This window comes from Neolamprologus multifasciatus, chromosome 1 (genome assembly GCF_963576455.1).
Source record: "Neolamprologus multifasciatus chromosome 1, fNeoMul1.2, whole genome shotgun sequence".
Classification (NCBI taxonomy): domain Eukaryota; kingdom Metazoa; phylum Chordata; class Actinopteri; order Cichliformes; family Cichlidae; genus Neolamprologus; species Neolamprologus multifasciatus.
In genome coordinates this window covers 3,989,264-4,003,518 of record NC_140439.1, presented here as the reverse complement: position 1 = coordinate 4,003,518, position 14,255 = coordinate 3,989,264, and the positions used below count along the sequence as shown (strand labels likewise).

General features: G+C 42.0%; 1 protein-coding gene across 4 annotated transcripts in view; it reads right to left on the bottom strand.

Moving 5' to 3' along the window:
- The window catches only part of LOC146525140 (SH3 and multiple ankyrin repeat domains protein 2-like), a 355,364-nt gene that overhangs the window by 84,727 nt on the left and 256,382 nt on the right, over positions 1-14,255 (bottom strand). For all 4 annotated transcript variants that reach the window (XM_085161570.1, XM_085161578.1, XM_085161585.1 and 1 more), the window contains 2 exons: positions 12,142-12,224; positions 8,984-9,108 (listed from right to left, as the gene is read on the bottom strand). In XM_085161570.1, the coding sequence (XP_085017696.1) occupies positions 8,984-9,108; positions 12,142-12,224 (208 nt within the window). The remainder of the gene's footprint in view (positions 1-8,983; positions 9,109-12,141; positions 12,225-14,255) is intronic.

Below are 14,255 nucleotides of genomic sequence, written 5' to 3'. Positions count from 1 at the left end.
AAACAGAAGGCAGAAATCTGCAGGGTGGAGAGAACTTGACATAAATTATGTAAGAAAGTCTTTAATGTGTCTATTTCATATATACATGTGAAAATTCCCAATAATTTATTACATGTCTCCAAAAAATACTTTTCTTTGATAAGTTACTGTCCACGAATGAATTGCCAACATCAAAAACTGCCATTTAAAGCTCACTGTATCATGTAATAGCAAACTAATACAAGTATACTAGAGCCACACTGTGGCCAATAATAATACAAATCTTTAGATAGAAAAAAGTCTGATATATATGCTTGACAATGCACAACCATCTGTTCAACAGAGAGTACTTTTCTACATATGCTGCAGACAGGATGGTTTGAACAAGAGAGCAGGGTCACTTCCTTCACCGCTTCCCCACACTGGGTGGCTTGAAGTGAGCACTCTTTTCTATAACCAAAGCAAATGGAGTAAAAAACTCCTTGTGACGATTTTCTGACCAGAAGAGAAGACACTTGAAACTGAATGTTCCCATAAAATACGATGATAGTCATTAGGAAATATCATCGTCATTATTACAAAGTCCTAAACTGTTTGAAAGACTAGAAAAACAAGTTAAATTCTTTAATCATACACTTTCCCTCTTTTTTGAAATGTGCTTCCACAGATCATCAACTCAGCATGATGAGTTGATGACCAAAGGGGGCTGAATAATTACCACACCCCACTTTGCAGTTATTTATTCGTAAAAAATGTTTGTAATCATGTCTGATTTTCGTTCCTCTTCTCACGTGTTCACCACTTTGTGTTGGTCTTTCACGTGGAATTCCAATAACATTGATTCATGTTTGTGGCTGTAATGTGACAAAATGTGGAAAAGTTCAAGGGGGCCGAATACTTTTGCAAACCACTGCATTGCAGCATAACTAAGGGAGGATTCAGGGTCAGCTGATCCTCTTCTCCTACTCTGGCCACAAGAGATATGTAATCTCTTGTGCAAGTTTCTGGCCTGACGTGGGGTCTCCTCCCAGCTGAGCATCCCCAAATCTTCAGCAGTTGGCGCCCTGATCAGATGCCTTTTGCCTGGCTCCTTTCCTACAGAGGGAGTCTCCTCCCAGCTCCCAACTCCCTCTGGATGACTGGGCTTGTCATTCTCTTTCTAAGAGCTTTTCCATTTCCATCCACATTACCGGACAGGGAGAAAGTGGGAGAGTCCATACAGATGTCTGCAGGCTTGTTTTTTGTTACTGGTCCGGTACCTAACTCCTTCACTTGTGGCAATGACTCTCCCAAAACCAGAAAGAGCAATCTACCATTTTCCAGCAACCATGGCTTCAGGCTCTCATCCTCACAACTTGTCGTATAAGTGGAAAACTTCAAACATCAGCTTGCTGTTGAAGACTGTTTTCTTGAAGTCAACAGAACCAAGTCATCTGCAAAAAGCAGGAATACTATTCCCAAAACAAATGCCCTGCTTGCCCTGAGTACGGAACGAGCAACTCCTACAAATACATAAGCACTATAGTGCTTTAGAAAACCCAGACTTTGTTCTTTGTAACAGTAGAACAGGGTTCTGCACTGGTGCAAACTATTAGTAAATCTGCCCTTAATTGCAGCAAACATCCCTCACCTTCCTTTGCTTTGAATGAAGGTTTCCCTCATTTTCTCTCTCTCACTCAAAGTCAACTAGCTGCACTGACATGAAGTGCAGACAGCCGAAGCATCGCAGCTATTGATGGGGACTACGACAAGCACCCACAAACACATTTAGACAGATGACTTGAGTGTTTGTGTACAAGTGCACAAAATGCACGCAAGCATCATCATGCCAGGCTGCTAACGGCAAGAAACGATTGATGCTCAGCCAAGCCTTAAATCATGCCTACAAGAGGATATGATTCTGCTAATGTGGGGTAGACAGAAACAGCACACTTGTGCATTCTTGCGTAAACAAGAATTGAATTTAGCATCAAAAGCAATGGCCAGGTATTTGGAAAATAAATTGCAGGATAATAAAAAAGCCATCAGCCCACAGTGTCCACATGCAAAAGCCTGTTGTTACTACTTTAACACATTCTTCTGTTTTTCCATCTTTGCATGCCTCTGAGTCACCGCTACTGTCATTCAACCCATGAATTTAAAATCAACATGCACCATCCTCGAGAGTATTCCACTGAAAATGTGTTTAAAAGTGGTTTCACAGCCCCGATGCTTCATGACTTTCCTCCCTCACATGTAGCAGAAATGTGAGCGTGGAGAGTTCACCTGTCAGGCAAACATGCCAGAGACATCCCTTCACTGGAAATCTGTTTAGCAGCTCAATATTGCCGGTCATCTGTTGGGACTGTAATGGGATTAGATACAACAGCCAACAGGCTACCATGGTAACTGCATCACCGCTATGTCATAACTACTACAAGACAGCCCATTTGCTGTTAGCTTTTAATCACATATATCCCAGTTTATTTCCATTTTAACAACAGCATCACCCCCTTTTTGGGAAATGGCTTTATTTATAAAGTATATTCCAGCACCACACAACATTCTTCGCATATTAAGAGCATGCCTCTGTACTAAATTGTCATTATGAAACAAAACATATGAAAATGGGAGACTTCAAAGTGCTGAGCAATCAAGAAAGATTGGGATAATATCTATCTGTCAGAACATCATCAACTTTCCTCTGAACTCCCAAACACAGTGTTCTTAAAAGGATGCAACACAGTAGCAAACGTGAAGCAGCATGAATTTTGTGAAATATGTTTCTGGGAATAAGACAGTCTTGTGCTTCGTTGTGCAAACAAACATGATTTAAGGGCTGTGGGTTGGAGATGGCAGTGCTACACTAAAACAGCAAAACAGTAAAACAGTGCAGTAATATTCTGCACACGCTCATTATAGAATATGAGCTGTGGTTGGCTAACTAGCTAGAGGCTGTACAGCTGTGAACGTGTCAAACATTTTCAAGCCCGCTGACGCATCTTGTAAAGACACTGATGCCGCTGACACGTCGGCAGCTTTGACTTTGGACCTTCTGAAACAGACTGATGAGATGATTAAAGAGGTCGCAAGAACATTTGGAGATAAAATTAATAACAGACAAGTGGAGACTGAGCTGAAGTCACATTGAGCTTCAGACACAGAGAGTCTGCTCTCTTCATTTGATGCTCCATTTAGCAGAAAGGCAGAATAAAGCAATCCCCAGTGCAGTGCTGCTTACAGACACACGGCCGGATTCGTAAAAGGACGGAATAAAAAAAGCTCGCTCGAAATAGAAGATGTGCCACTCTGATGTGATTTGTGATACGTACAAGCTGAGATTCCTACAGTAGTATTCAGAGTATGAGATTTGCACTAGTATGTCAGAAATCCATAATGACTCGGTGAGGAGCCTTGCTCACATTAGTGAAACACCCAGCAGCACTAAAGATTATTCCAAGTCATTTTGATAAACACAAATCCTTACTAGTGGATGATAACCCCAAGAGATCAGATACTGCAGCTGCTTACACAACACAGTGTCATTTGTGCACACTACACAGAAGCCAAGACGAGTAAAGTGAGACAGAGTCTGCTGATCTTAGATTTCACTGAAAACGTTTCAACTAAATCTGTCAGGTACAAAACAAATCAACCAATCGATGACATTTTACCACTTTCATTGAATTCACTTAGCAACAGTTTAACATCTGTTACTAGGCAGCAAATCAAACAGCGGGGTCGAAGTTATCAATCATCACAAATTACAGCCACAACAACAAACCTTGTTACAAATATATATATATATATATGTATATATGTATATATACATACATATATATGAAATATAGCTGCACACATCCAAAACAATAACTGACCTAATCTTTAGTTGTATTAATAAAAACACAATATTTTGCAGTCAGTCCTACGCAAACTGCTACTCAACATATCTTTCATCAGTATTAATGTTTCCAGAGAAGCAGAGCTGTCAAATCTGGCTTTAAGACAATGTCCAGTGTAGGGCTGCCACAAACCATTATTTTGATAGTCTACTAGTCACCGATTATTTTTGCGATTAGTCGACTAATCAGATCATCATCCATTGGATGTAAAACGTACAGCTTATTGCAGCTTATTGCCGGGAGTCCGGTGTTCTCAAGGCTCTAGTGAGCCTAGCCCCCGGCTAGCTATCGAGCTAGTGGCTAACAGACGTCTCCGAAAACGTCGGAGCGCTTTTGAAAATATGTGGTGTCTTGATAAACTGAGCAGACATTTGAGGTTTACACAGCTACATTCTCGCCTGAAAATATGTTAAACGTTTATTTTGTGACCCAGAAAGAATAATAAGAGTAACATTAAAACTAACCAGCTGCCGCCATTGTTGAAAACTGAGCTGGGCTGCGCTATGAATTCTGGGACACAGTTTCTTCTTCTTCTTCGGGGTTTAACGGCAGCTGGCATCCTTGTACATGCAGTGCTGCCATCTTCTGTTTCAGTCCGTTATTACACTCTTAAATCCTACTACTTATTCCTGCGTCTTTTGTGATCTTACAAAGCTTCAAACGACGCGTCGACTATTAAATCATTTTTTTAAGTGAAAAACTTCCAAACAGCAGTCACAGTTACTATTGTTGGTCAGAAGTCAGTTGGAGGCATCTCTGCTCTCTTTTCTTCATCCTCATCTGTCTTTACTGTTGTGAACTGTAACAACAGAGCTCCTCTCAGCTGTTAATACACAACACAAATGTGCAACATGCATTACGACATGCTAGCGTGTCTCAGCACAATGTTCACCAATTTAATTTTACAACTTTACAGTTATTAGCACAAACAGCACAAATTACTGCATGTCATGATTTTCTGACAGCGCGTTAGAGTGGTGGAAATACATCTAAGTTTTCTCACAAAGAAATGAATCAGTTTATCAATTACATACACTCCTGTTTTCCACTTGTTATGCGTATAAAGCACAGCTATCCACAGTTGCAATTTCTTCCATTCCAATCTCTCAACCACCTGTAGACCTGCATCAGGCTGGAATAGGCTACAGGACCATCAGCAAAAAGCTGGAAGTAGTTAAAACTGTACTTAAAAAGCATCTCTAGACCCAGCAGTCTTAGCTAATTATAGGCCAATCTCCAACCTTCCTTTCATATCAAACATCCTTGAAAGAGTAGTTGTCAAACAGCTAACAGATCATCTGCAGAGGAATGGTTTATTTGAAGAGTTTCAGTCAGGTTTCAGAGCTCATCACAGCACAGAAACAGCTTTAGTGAAGGTTACAAATGATCTTCTTATGGCCTCTGACAGTGGACTCATCTCTGTGCTTGTCCTGCTAGACCTCAGTGCAGCGTTCGATACTGTTGACCATAATATCCTATTAGAGCGATTAGAACATGCTGTAGGTATTACAGGTACTGCGCTGCAGTGGTTTGTATCATATCTATCAAACAGAATCCAATTTGTGCATGTAAATGGAGAGTCCTCTTCACACACTGAGGTTAATTATGGAGTTCCACAGGGTTCAGTGCTAGGACCAATTCTGTTTACATTATACATGCTTCCCCTAGGCAGCATCATTAGAAGGCATAGCATACATTTTCACTGCTGATGATACCCAACTTTCTCTAAGCTAGATAACACACACCAATTAGGCAGGAATGTCTTAAAGGCATAAAGACCACAATGACCTCTAATTTCCAGGCTTGACTTTGACCTTCTGTAACACTGTGAGGAAACTTGGAGTCCTTTCTGACCAGGACATGTCCTTCAACGCACATATTAAACAAATATGTCTTTCATTTGAGCAGTATCTCTTAAATGAGAAGCATCCTGTCACTGAGTGATGCTGAAAAACGACTTCATGCATTTATTACTTCTAGGCTCGATTGTGGTAATTCGTTATTATCAGGATGTCGTAAAAACTGAATGCTTTAATTAAAGTACTGAGAGAGAGAGCATATTCTCCTAAACTGGCGTCTCTTCATTGGGTCCATATTAAACCAATGACCTGAGGTCAGGTGGTCAAATGAAACCAAAATCGACTTCTTTGGCATGAAAGAGCACCATCCCCACAGTCACATGTGGAGGTGGAAACATCATGTTTTGGGGCTACCAACAAGGTTTTCTCCACCAAGTACTAAGTCATGTTCAGCTTGAGACCAAATATTTTACTCAGTGACTTGCAAATCATGTTATAACCTTCATGTTTCTTTTGTTTGTTTGTTTTTTGATATTCTGCCACTCGCCATTAAAATGAAGCTGGTTTTAATTTCTCTGCTAGCGAGCAAACCTACAAATACAGCAGGGATCAAATAATTGTTTTGCTGAAATACATTTACCAACTGCTTCAGTAGCCACACCTGTTCACCTGCTCATTACCCAAATATGAAAGGGACCAATCACATGGGAGCAATGTATGTGTTTGTGGATCTAGACATGGTCAAGTCAACTTGCTGAAGTTCAAACTGAGCACCAAAACAGGGAAGAAATTTAGTGACTTTGAACATGTCAAGGTTACTGGAGTCAGATGGGCTGGTCTGAATATTTCAGAAACTACTGAGTTACTGGTATTTTCCCACATAACCATCTTAATGGTTTACACCGTGTACAGAGATGGCAGAGGAGAACAGCCTGACTTCTTTGAGCTAAAAGGAAGGCGCCGGTAATTCAAATAAAACCTCGTTACAACTAAAGTATTCAGACGTGCATCACTAAACACACAACACATTGAAGCTTAAAGCGAAAAAAGACCACACCAGGTCCCAATCCTTTCAGCTAGAACAGGAAACAGAGGCTACAGCTTGAACAGCATCAACAAAAAAAGCATGTAGCATTTTTAAAACAATAACAGGATCTGCTGGATTTTCATATTTGAAGTTAAAGTTTTTTGTTACATGGAAAATTGCTCAGTGGGATTTTGGTGAATGGTTGAAATTGGGTTGAATTCATGTCTCTGTTATGCCCTAAAACCACCACATTTCACTTTTCAACCAAAGACAGGAATATTTCTTAAAGGGACATAAATGTCTGGTGTGTTAAGGGTAGTGGAAGAAAAAGCCTAACCCTGTACTGGAAGTCAAATCAAATGAAATGCATTTCCATATCATATTTGAGTGCTTGATACTACGGCTGCACGATTAATCGTTAGAAAATCGCGATCTCGATTCATACTTATGTGCGATCTCATTTCCAAATGACAACAATTTAAAAAAAAAAAAAAAAAAGGAAAAAAAAGACGACGACAATTGTACCGCATTTAGATCCGGGACGTAATCTGCATGAAAACAAGCGCTCACTCTTCCTGCTCAACAAATGACAAGGGCGGAGCCTTATACCACGTGATACAGAAGCTGTGCCGCGTGATGCTAAAATTAGCAGGGATAAAACAACGGAGAGCACGTCAGGGATGACGAGAAAGTGACAGGAGAAAATCCGTCCCGGTCAACCACCCAAACATCAATAACGGGAACCTTATACAGCGCTTCCCTATACCCGTCGAACTCCCGCAGGCACAAAGAAATTACGGAGGCTGTTACTTATCACCTGACCAAAGATATGGCTCCATCAACACTGTGCAAAACGAGGGATTTAGGAAAATGATCAACACCCTAGACAAACGCTACACTGTGCCGTCCCGCAACTATTTTTCTATTGTTGCACTACCTGCTCTATACACGCAGTGTCGAGCAACGGTGGAGACGCAATTTCAAGCATTACAACATTTTGCAGCAACGACAAAACTTGAGCATTTGTTGTTTTTATGTTTATTTGTTGTTTTTATGTTCAGTCTCAACTGTTATGAAGTTGATGTGCAGTTAATAAGCGCAATAAATATTTATACTGGAAAAGAAAATCGTGAGAGAATCGTGATCTCAATTCTAAGCCAAAAAATTGTGATTCTCATTTTATGCAAAATCGTGCAGCCCTACTTGATACAGTTCTGGGACCAGTCAGCAACACGTGTAAATATCAACTCGATAGGGTCACTATAGACCTAATCAAAGCTAATCTGGTGTTTTTAAAGTTGGTGAAAAATGTAATAATATCACACCTTATGGAGGACAAACAGATACTGTTTCATGTTATACATCATGCACCAGGCTCTGAATCAGGCCAAATATACTCTCAGTGACCCTCTGCATCTGTTACAACCCCAAGTGCAGGAATATAATGATGCATCGTACAGCTGCTGACTTAAACAGTGTAACAATTCAAAATATTGTTTCCAAACAAATCCCAACAAAAAAAGACCCAACACATGAATGTCTGTGCTGGCTGCTTCAAGCAACAGTGCTGGTCTCACTTCTAAACTGATACATGCAGCTAATGTTTGTATATTTTATATTTCATTAAGGATTGCACAAAGCAAACATGCTGTGGATTCACATGCTAGCATCAGTCCCATGTCAACTGTTCCAGCGTGGCTCAGTGGCACTAAACAGGAAGGACAGGCCTCAAGACTCACTCAGTGCTCTGTTAATCCCATGACAATGTCTACACTCACCAGACGACAAAACGTTTCACTCCAAAAGTCACCATCCCAATCAAAAGTGGCAGCAGTCAGCTGTCGGTCTAATTGCATGCAAACTGATGATTTCACAGTAAAGTGGCTCCCAAACACTTTCAAACAGTGAGGTCTTATTGACAAAGTCTGCACGATCAAGCCAAGTTTTCATTCAGAAGAGTTTGCTGAGTAAGCCCAGTCAAATGAGGGGACAAAAAGATGAATGCAGCACATGCTGTACACACTTTGCTTATTCACACATAAACACAGCGAGCTCTGAGTGTACGCAAACCCTTTTATAAGAAGGGTAGCATGTCCCACTGCCAACACGACAAGTAACCAGGAGCACTGAGGTCAAATCCACCAAAAACCACACAACAAAACAACATTTTCAACCCGTGTTACTAAGCAAAACTCGTCCAGAAACTTCAGCTCCATGAATGTGTCTGACCAACGCTCGGTCACTGAATTGCATACGCGGGAACAGCAAAATGATTTAATAATTGGAGCAGCTCTTACTTCGATGAGGAAGTCCCCCGTCCTAAGTCCTGCTTGCCACGCCACTCCTCCCTCATCCACAGACTCCAGGTACTGCAGGGCCGGAAAGGCAGGTGTGGGAGTAAACTCCTCAATGGGCGTATCCGCTGGACATCAAAGAGAGAAGAGCGTGGTCTCATAAAATAAGGCACAATGCAAGAAAGCAGTTTTAAAAAGGGACAAGATCTAAACAAACAGGTATATGTTAACACAATGACACAATGAATCTAAGACGTAAAACCTTTAAAATGTCAGTTAATTCTCTGTGCACGGGCAGATTAACCCCAGCGTAGTATAAAAACCTGTAAAACATTTAAACAGTGTTTTTTGTGTAGCTGGTTAACGCTGATCACGAACCAGATAAATATTTGCTACATTCAGTTCTACAAGCTACAAAATACACAGCAGCAGATGAACAACCACACAGAGTGTTTGATTTGCCCTGTTAATACTGTCATGGTTGGACTAGCGGGTTAGCAATAATTGGTATGATTAAAGCATGAATGCTCCCACGGCAGAATTAAAAGCTTCACCCAACGTTCACGTGTGCCTAAAGTTACTTCCTGGCTACCATGAGCTGGACCCAGATTACAAACGGGTTCGTATATGTCAGCTAAGGATTTAAAATTCTTTTAAGACCATGAAGCAGCAAAACTGACAGTTTGATGGACTTTAAAACAGTTTTACCCAGAGAATTAACTCAGTTCAGCTTTATTTATACAGTGACAAATCATAACAACAGTTGCCCCCACCTTACACTGTGAGACCCTACAATAACAATCAGATGACCCCCCCTATGAGCTAGCACCTGGCGACAGTGGGAAGGAAAAACTGCCTTGCATATACGGGTGGGGGAAAAAATGAATACTGTGTAGCATCTTGATATTTTGTTTGCTAATAATGTATCGATACAGGGACAGCAGAAATCGATATTTTGTTACAAAAAGGTTTTTGTGCTGTGACTTCAGAGCATGTTGATCCTTTTTCTGAGCAAGAATCCTGACATTCCTTCACTGTCCAAATGTGTTTAACTTGTTTTTTGGCAGCAATAAACATGACAGTTTACTTATTTTAATTTAAGACATGTTTTATTTTAATTAAGATTTTTTATTTAATGTAAAATTATATTTTGTTTTAATTGACTTTCAAATTCTTCAGTTGCTGAAGGGGCTGCATAGTTTTCATAAACTGCATAGTTCAGAATAGCTATAATTGTACCAGATGGTTGATTCAGTTAAGTTGGACTAGACTGTAATACAAACCGTTCAGTTTGTCAACAATAAAACTGAAATGAGAGAAAGACTGAGTGTGAGACTTTGATATTAGATAAAATGAATATTGATAAAGTTTACCTTTATGTACAGAATCTGAATATCGCAAAATATTTTAAAAAATTGCAATAATATCGTATCGTGCGTTAAGTATCGTGATAATATCGTATCGTGGGATGTATGGTGATTCCCACCTCTACTTGCATGTAGGCCTTTGTCCTGCTTTGCAGCCTGCTCGAGCTCAGCATAGTAGCATGTGAACCACTTTTACCAGCTGCAACAGTTTAAAACGACTCTCCGTCTCACTGCACGGCTCAGGAGCAGTTCTTGCTCTGCCCTGGAGGTCTGCTGTGACCTCGATTATTATCACCGGCTGCAGTCCATAGCAGCGGAGGGGGGCGAGAAACGTTCTTGAAAGGCAGGTGAATGACATCAAGAACCAGCACAATAGCGACTCAGTCAGCCTGCCGGTAGGGAAGCAGGAGTCAGGAAGCTAGATGGTTAGTAGTGGCTGAACAAAGTACGAATAAGGAGCTTTTGTGTCATTCTCTCAGTCTTATGATAAGAAAGCAACATAAAGCACAACATATACTATTAATATAGTCTGGCCCATGTCAAGTCTCTGTGTGAGCAAGACTTCTCAGGAATAAAGTGGCAAGAAATGCATCCCTCGTTTTAGGAAAAGTTTACCATCTCTCCTGTTCTCTACGATCACTTTCATCACACGCAGCCGCAGCACGCGCTGCTTCTGTGGCGGGAAGGGAGGTTAGAAAATACTGGACTGAGAGAAAGCAGCGGTGACAAGTGACGTTTCCTATAACTCGCCCTGCACAGCACTTATGAGGGGATTTGCATGATTGTGATGACTGTGTTTCTTTAGGTGTGCGTCTGTGTGTGACACGGTGACAGAGGAGGACGAGAGACGGCGAGCGCAAGGGAGAGAGAAGAGAGAGGCTGAACTGCAGAGCACAAAAGAGGATGTGAGCTTATGTGACAGCTCGAGCATCAGCGCATGTTGGTGAGTTTGTGTATGCCTGTTCACCCCGTGCAGCGCAGGATAAGCTCGGCTGGGTCAGTTCCCCCGGGGTGATAGCAGTGTGTGTTAGGACGACTCGAACATTCCTCTTGTTTTTCCAGCCAAATCCCTCTTTCCTCTCCCTTCATGTCAGCCTCTTTCTCCCCCTCTCTCTGTATGTGCCTTAAAAAAACATGAACATACTAAATTTACCTCTCGACAGTAACCATGGCGTGGACCAATGGAACAGCGGCGCACAGTTGTAGAATGCAAACGTGGATTATGACATGGCGAGAATCGTCATAGAAACCGATGCAGCAGCTCAAACTGGCTATTTTTAGTGTCAATCTTACGGCCTGGTGAAACGGCAAACTGCACGGGTAGGCCACTCTTATCACAACAACTCCTGGTGTGGGGGAAAGAGGTGAAGGACGGCGGACACAACACAGACGGCTACACGCAGACTTACTTAACCAAAAACAGAATAAAAAAGGCCTTCAGCCTGATGTTGTTACAGATGTTGTTACAGATGTTCACAGACCTCTGCAGCATGCATGAAAAGACATTCAAATGTAGGCTTATGTGCAATCAGATGATTGCTGGCGTGCACTCACTCCTTATGTGCATTAAAGTTTCTGTAAGTATATTTCTAGTGGAACTTATCTGCATGTTTTTGTAGTGTCACACAGACAAGGCTTAAACTTGACATTTAAATGCAAATTGACACATATGGGTGAACAGTTTCATGAGGCATGTCAGTGCTGATGACTTCTAGTGTTGATACTTATCAGGAAGGAGGAGAACAGATCCGAATAACAATCACAAAAAGTAGCCAAGTCGATAAATGCTCCTACCTTTTGCCCCACGCAGGACGAAGCCAAATCCCTCATTCTCCTTTTTCTGCAGCACCACCGTCTTCTCGTCCACCACGCAGTCACTGTGGAGGAGATGCCGAGCAGAGCGCCCGTTAGCACAACCCATCATCCGCAGCATGGCTACGGACGCCCTGCCCGAGTGGAGGTTCATACTGCTGGTGGAGCGCTAGTCCGGCCAGGGCAGGGCAGGGCAACCCTGACCCCACCCCACCACCACCACCACCGCTGCCTCCTCCTCCTCCCCCCTCCTCCTCTTGTCGGCCTCTGTCTCTATCAAATATGACAGCGGCCCCGGGAGCCCGGCGACATCATCTCCGAGAAAAAAACAGCAGAAACACAAACCGGGGGTAGACGACGCACGAGAAGCGCCTCCCTGCCCTCTCCCCGCCGCAGTCGCTCGCTGTCCGCTTCTCCTGGTCGATGGCGCGGTTACCTCCGCTGCTGCTCCCGTTGCGCAGGAGGAGGCGGAGAAGGAGGAGGCTCTGACCCGGCGTGCGGGAGTGCTGCGCCGCCGAGGAGACGCGACATCAGGCTGGTGGTGATAGCCTCTAACGGCTCATCATGAGGCGGGAAGGAAGGCTGGAGCTGCCCGGGGTGGGAGGTGGAGGGAGAGAAAGCGAGAGAGAGAGAGAGACAGAGAGGGAGGGAGGGAGCCACGCTGTGGACAGAGAGATGTCTAGGTGTGCTGCGCGCTGCACCCGACAGGTTGGTGGGGAGGGAGGGGGGCAGCAGCAGTGAGGCGGTGACGGCGGACTCACTGATTGATAACCGAGGATCAGTTTTATACAGCGCTTTATTAGAAACACATCTTAATTTAAAAAAAACAACAACAGCAACTTAAGGGGACACCGGAAACAGTTTTTATAATCAGAGCCGCAACAAACACTGACTGAATGAATAAAGTTGAATGTTTGTTTGTTTGAAAATCAGTCTGAGTTAGTGGTACAGTCCTGGGGGAAAGGATTCCCCACAGCTGTCAGACTCCTGAACTCTGCCTCCTGACATCTGACCCACATTAAACTCATGGACTGGACATACACACACCCACAACCACCTACACACACACACACACACACACACAATGGACAACTGTACTCTCAAACACACAATAATAACATGGACTGAACCACCACTCACAACCACAGGCACTTTATAGCCTCTGTAGAAATTATCCACATATCTCACTGATCTTAACTGCACTACTGTATAGCTCTGTGTAAATAATCATTCTGTACATACGATAATTTTTAATCCTACAACTGTTTATAACCTGCATAGTTCACATTTCTGTATAACTGATATCTCAGATTTCTGTATAGTTTTTTTTATTTCATATTTATATCCTGTTCATAGCCTGTACATAGCTTGTACTCACTACAGCCTGTACATACTTATAGTTATAGAATATTCATAACATACTTCATACCGTGTACATTATAACATACCATAATAGACCCATTTCTGTAATATACTTACATATCTATATTATTGCTAATATATATTGTAATATATCTATATCACTAAAGCACTTCTGGATGGATGCAAACTGCATTTCATTGCCCTGTACCTGTGCATGTGCAATGACAATAAAGTTGAATTCTATTCTATTCTATCCTATTTGCTCCAAGATGTACTGGGACGACTTAAAAATCATTAAGATGTTTTATTTGTGCCTTTGTGTTCTTTCTGGCCACGGTTATAAACCATGAATGCCATTTTTGCCCAGTGTCTTTCTTATCTTTCACTGACTTCACTGAAACAAGTGAGACGTGAAGTTCTTTCCATGATGTTTTGGGCTTTTTCTCGACCTCCTGAATCAACATGAAGGCACTTTGGTAGTAACTTTGGCCACTCCTGCTCCAGGTTTTCTCCATAGATGCCTTCCCTGTGGTTTGTTGGTCTTAAAGCTTTAGAAATGACTTTATAACCATTTCCATCTGCATTGTTCCTTTAAATCTCTGCACCATGTGTTGCTTTTTGAGATCTTTTATTTAAGTGATTTCTTCAATCGACAGGTCTGGCAGTAATCAGACCTGAGTGTGGTTAGTAAAACTGAAATCATCATTCAGAAACTACATTTTGCAGATACTCAG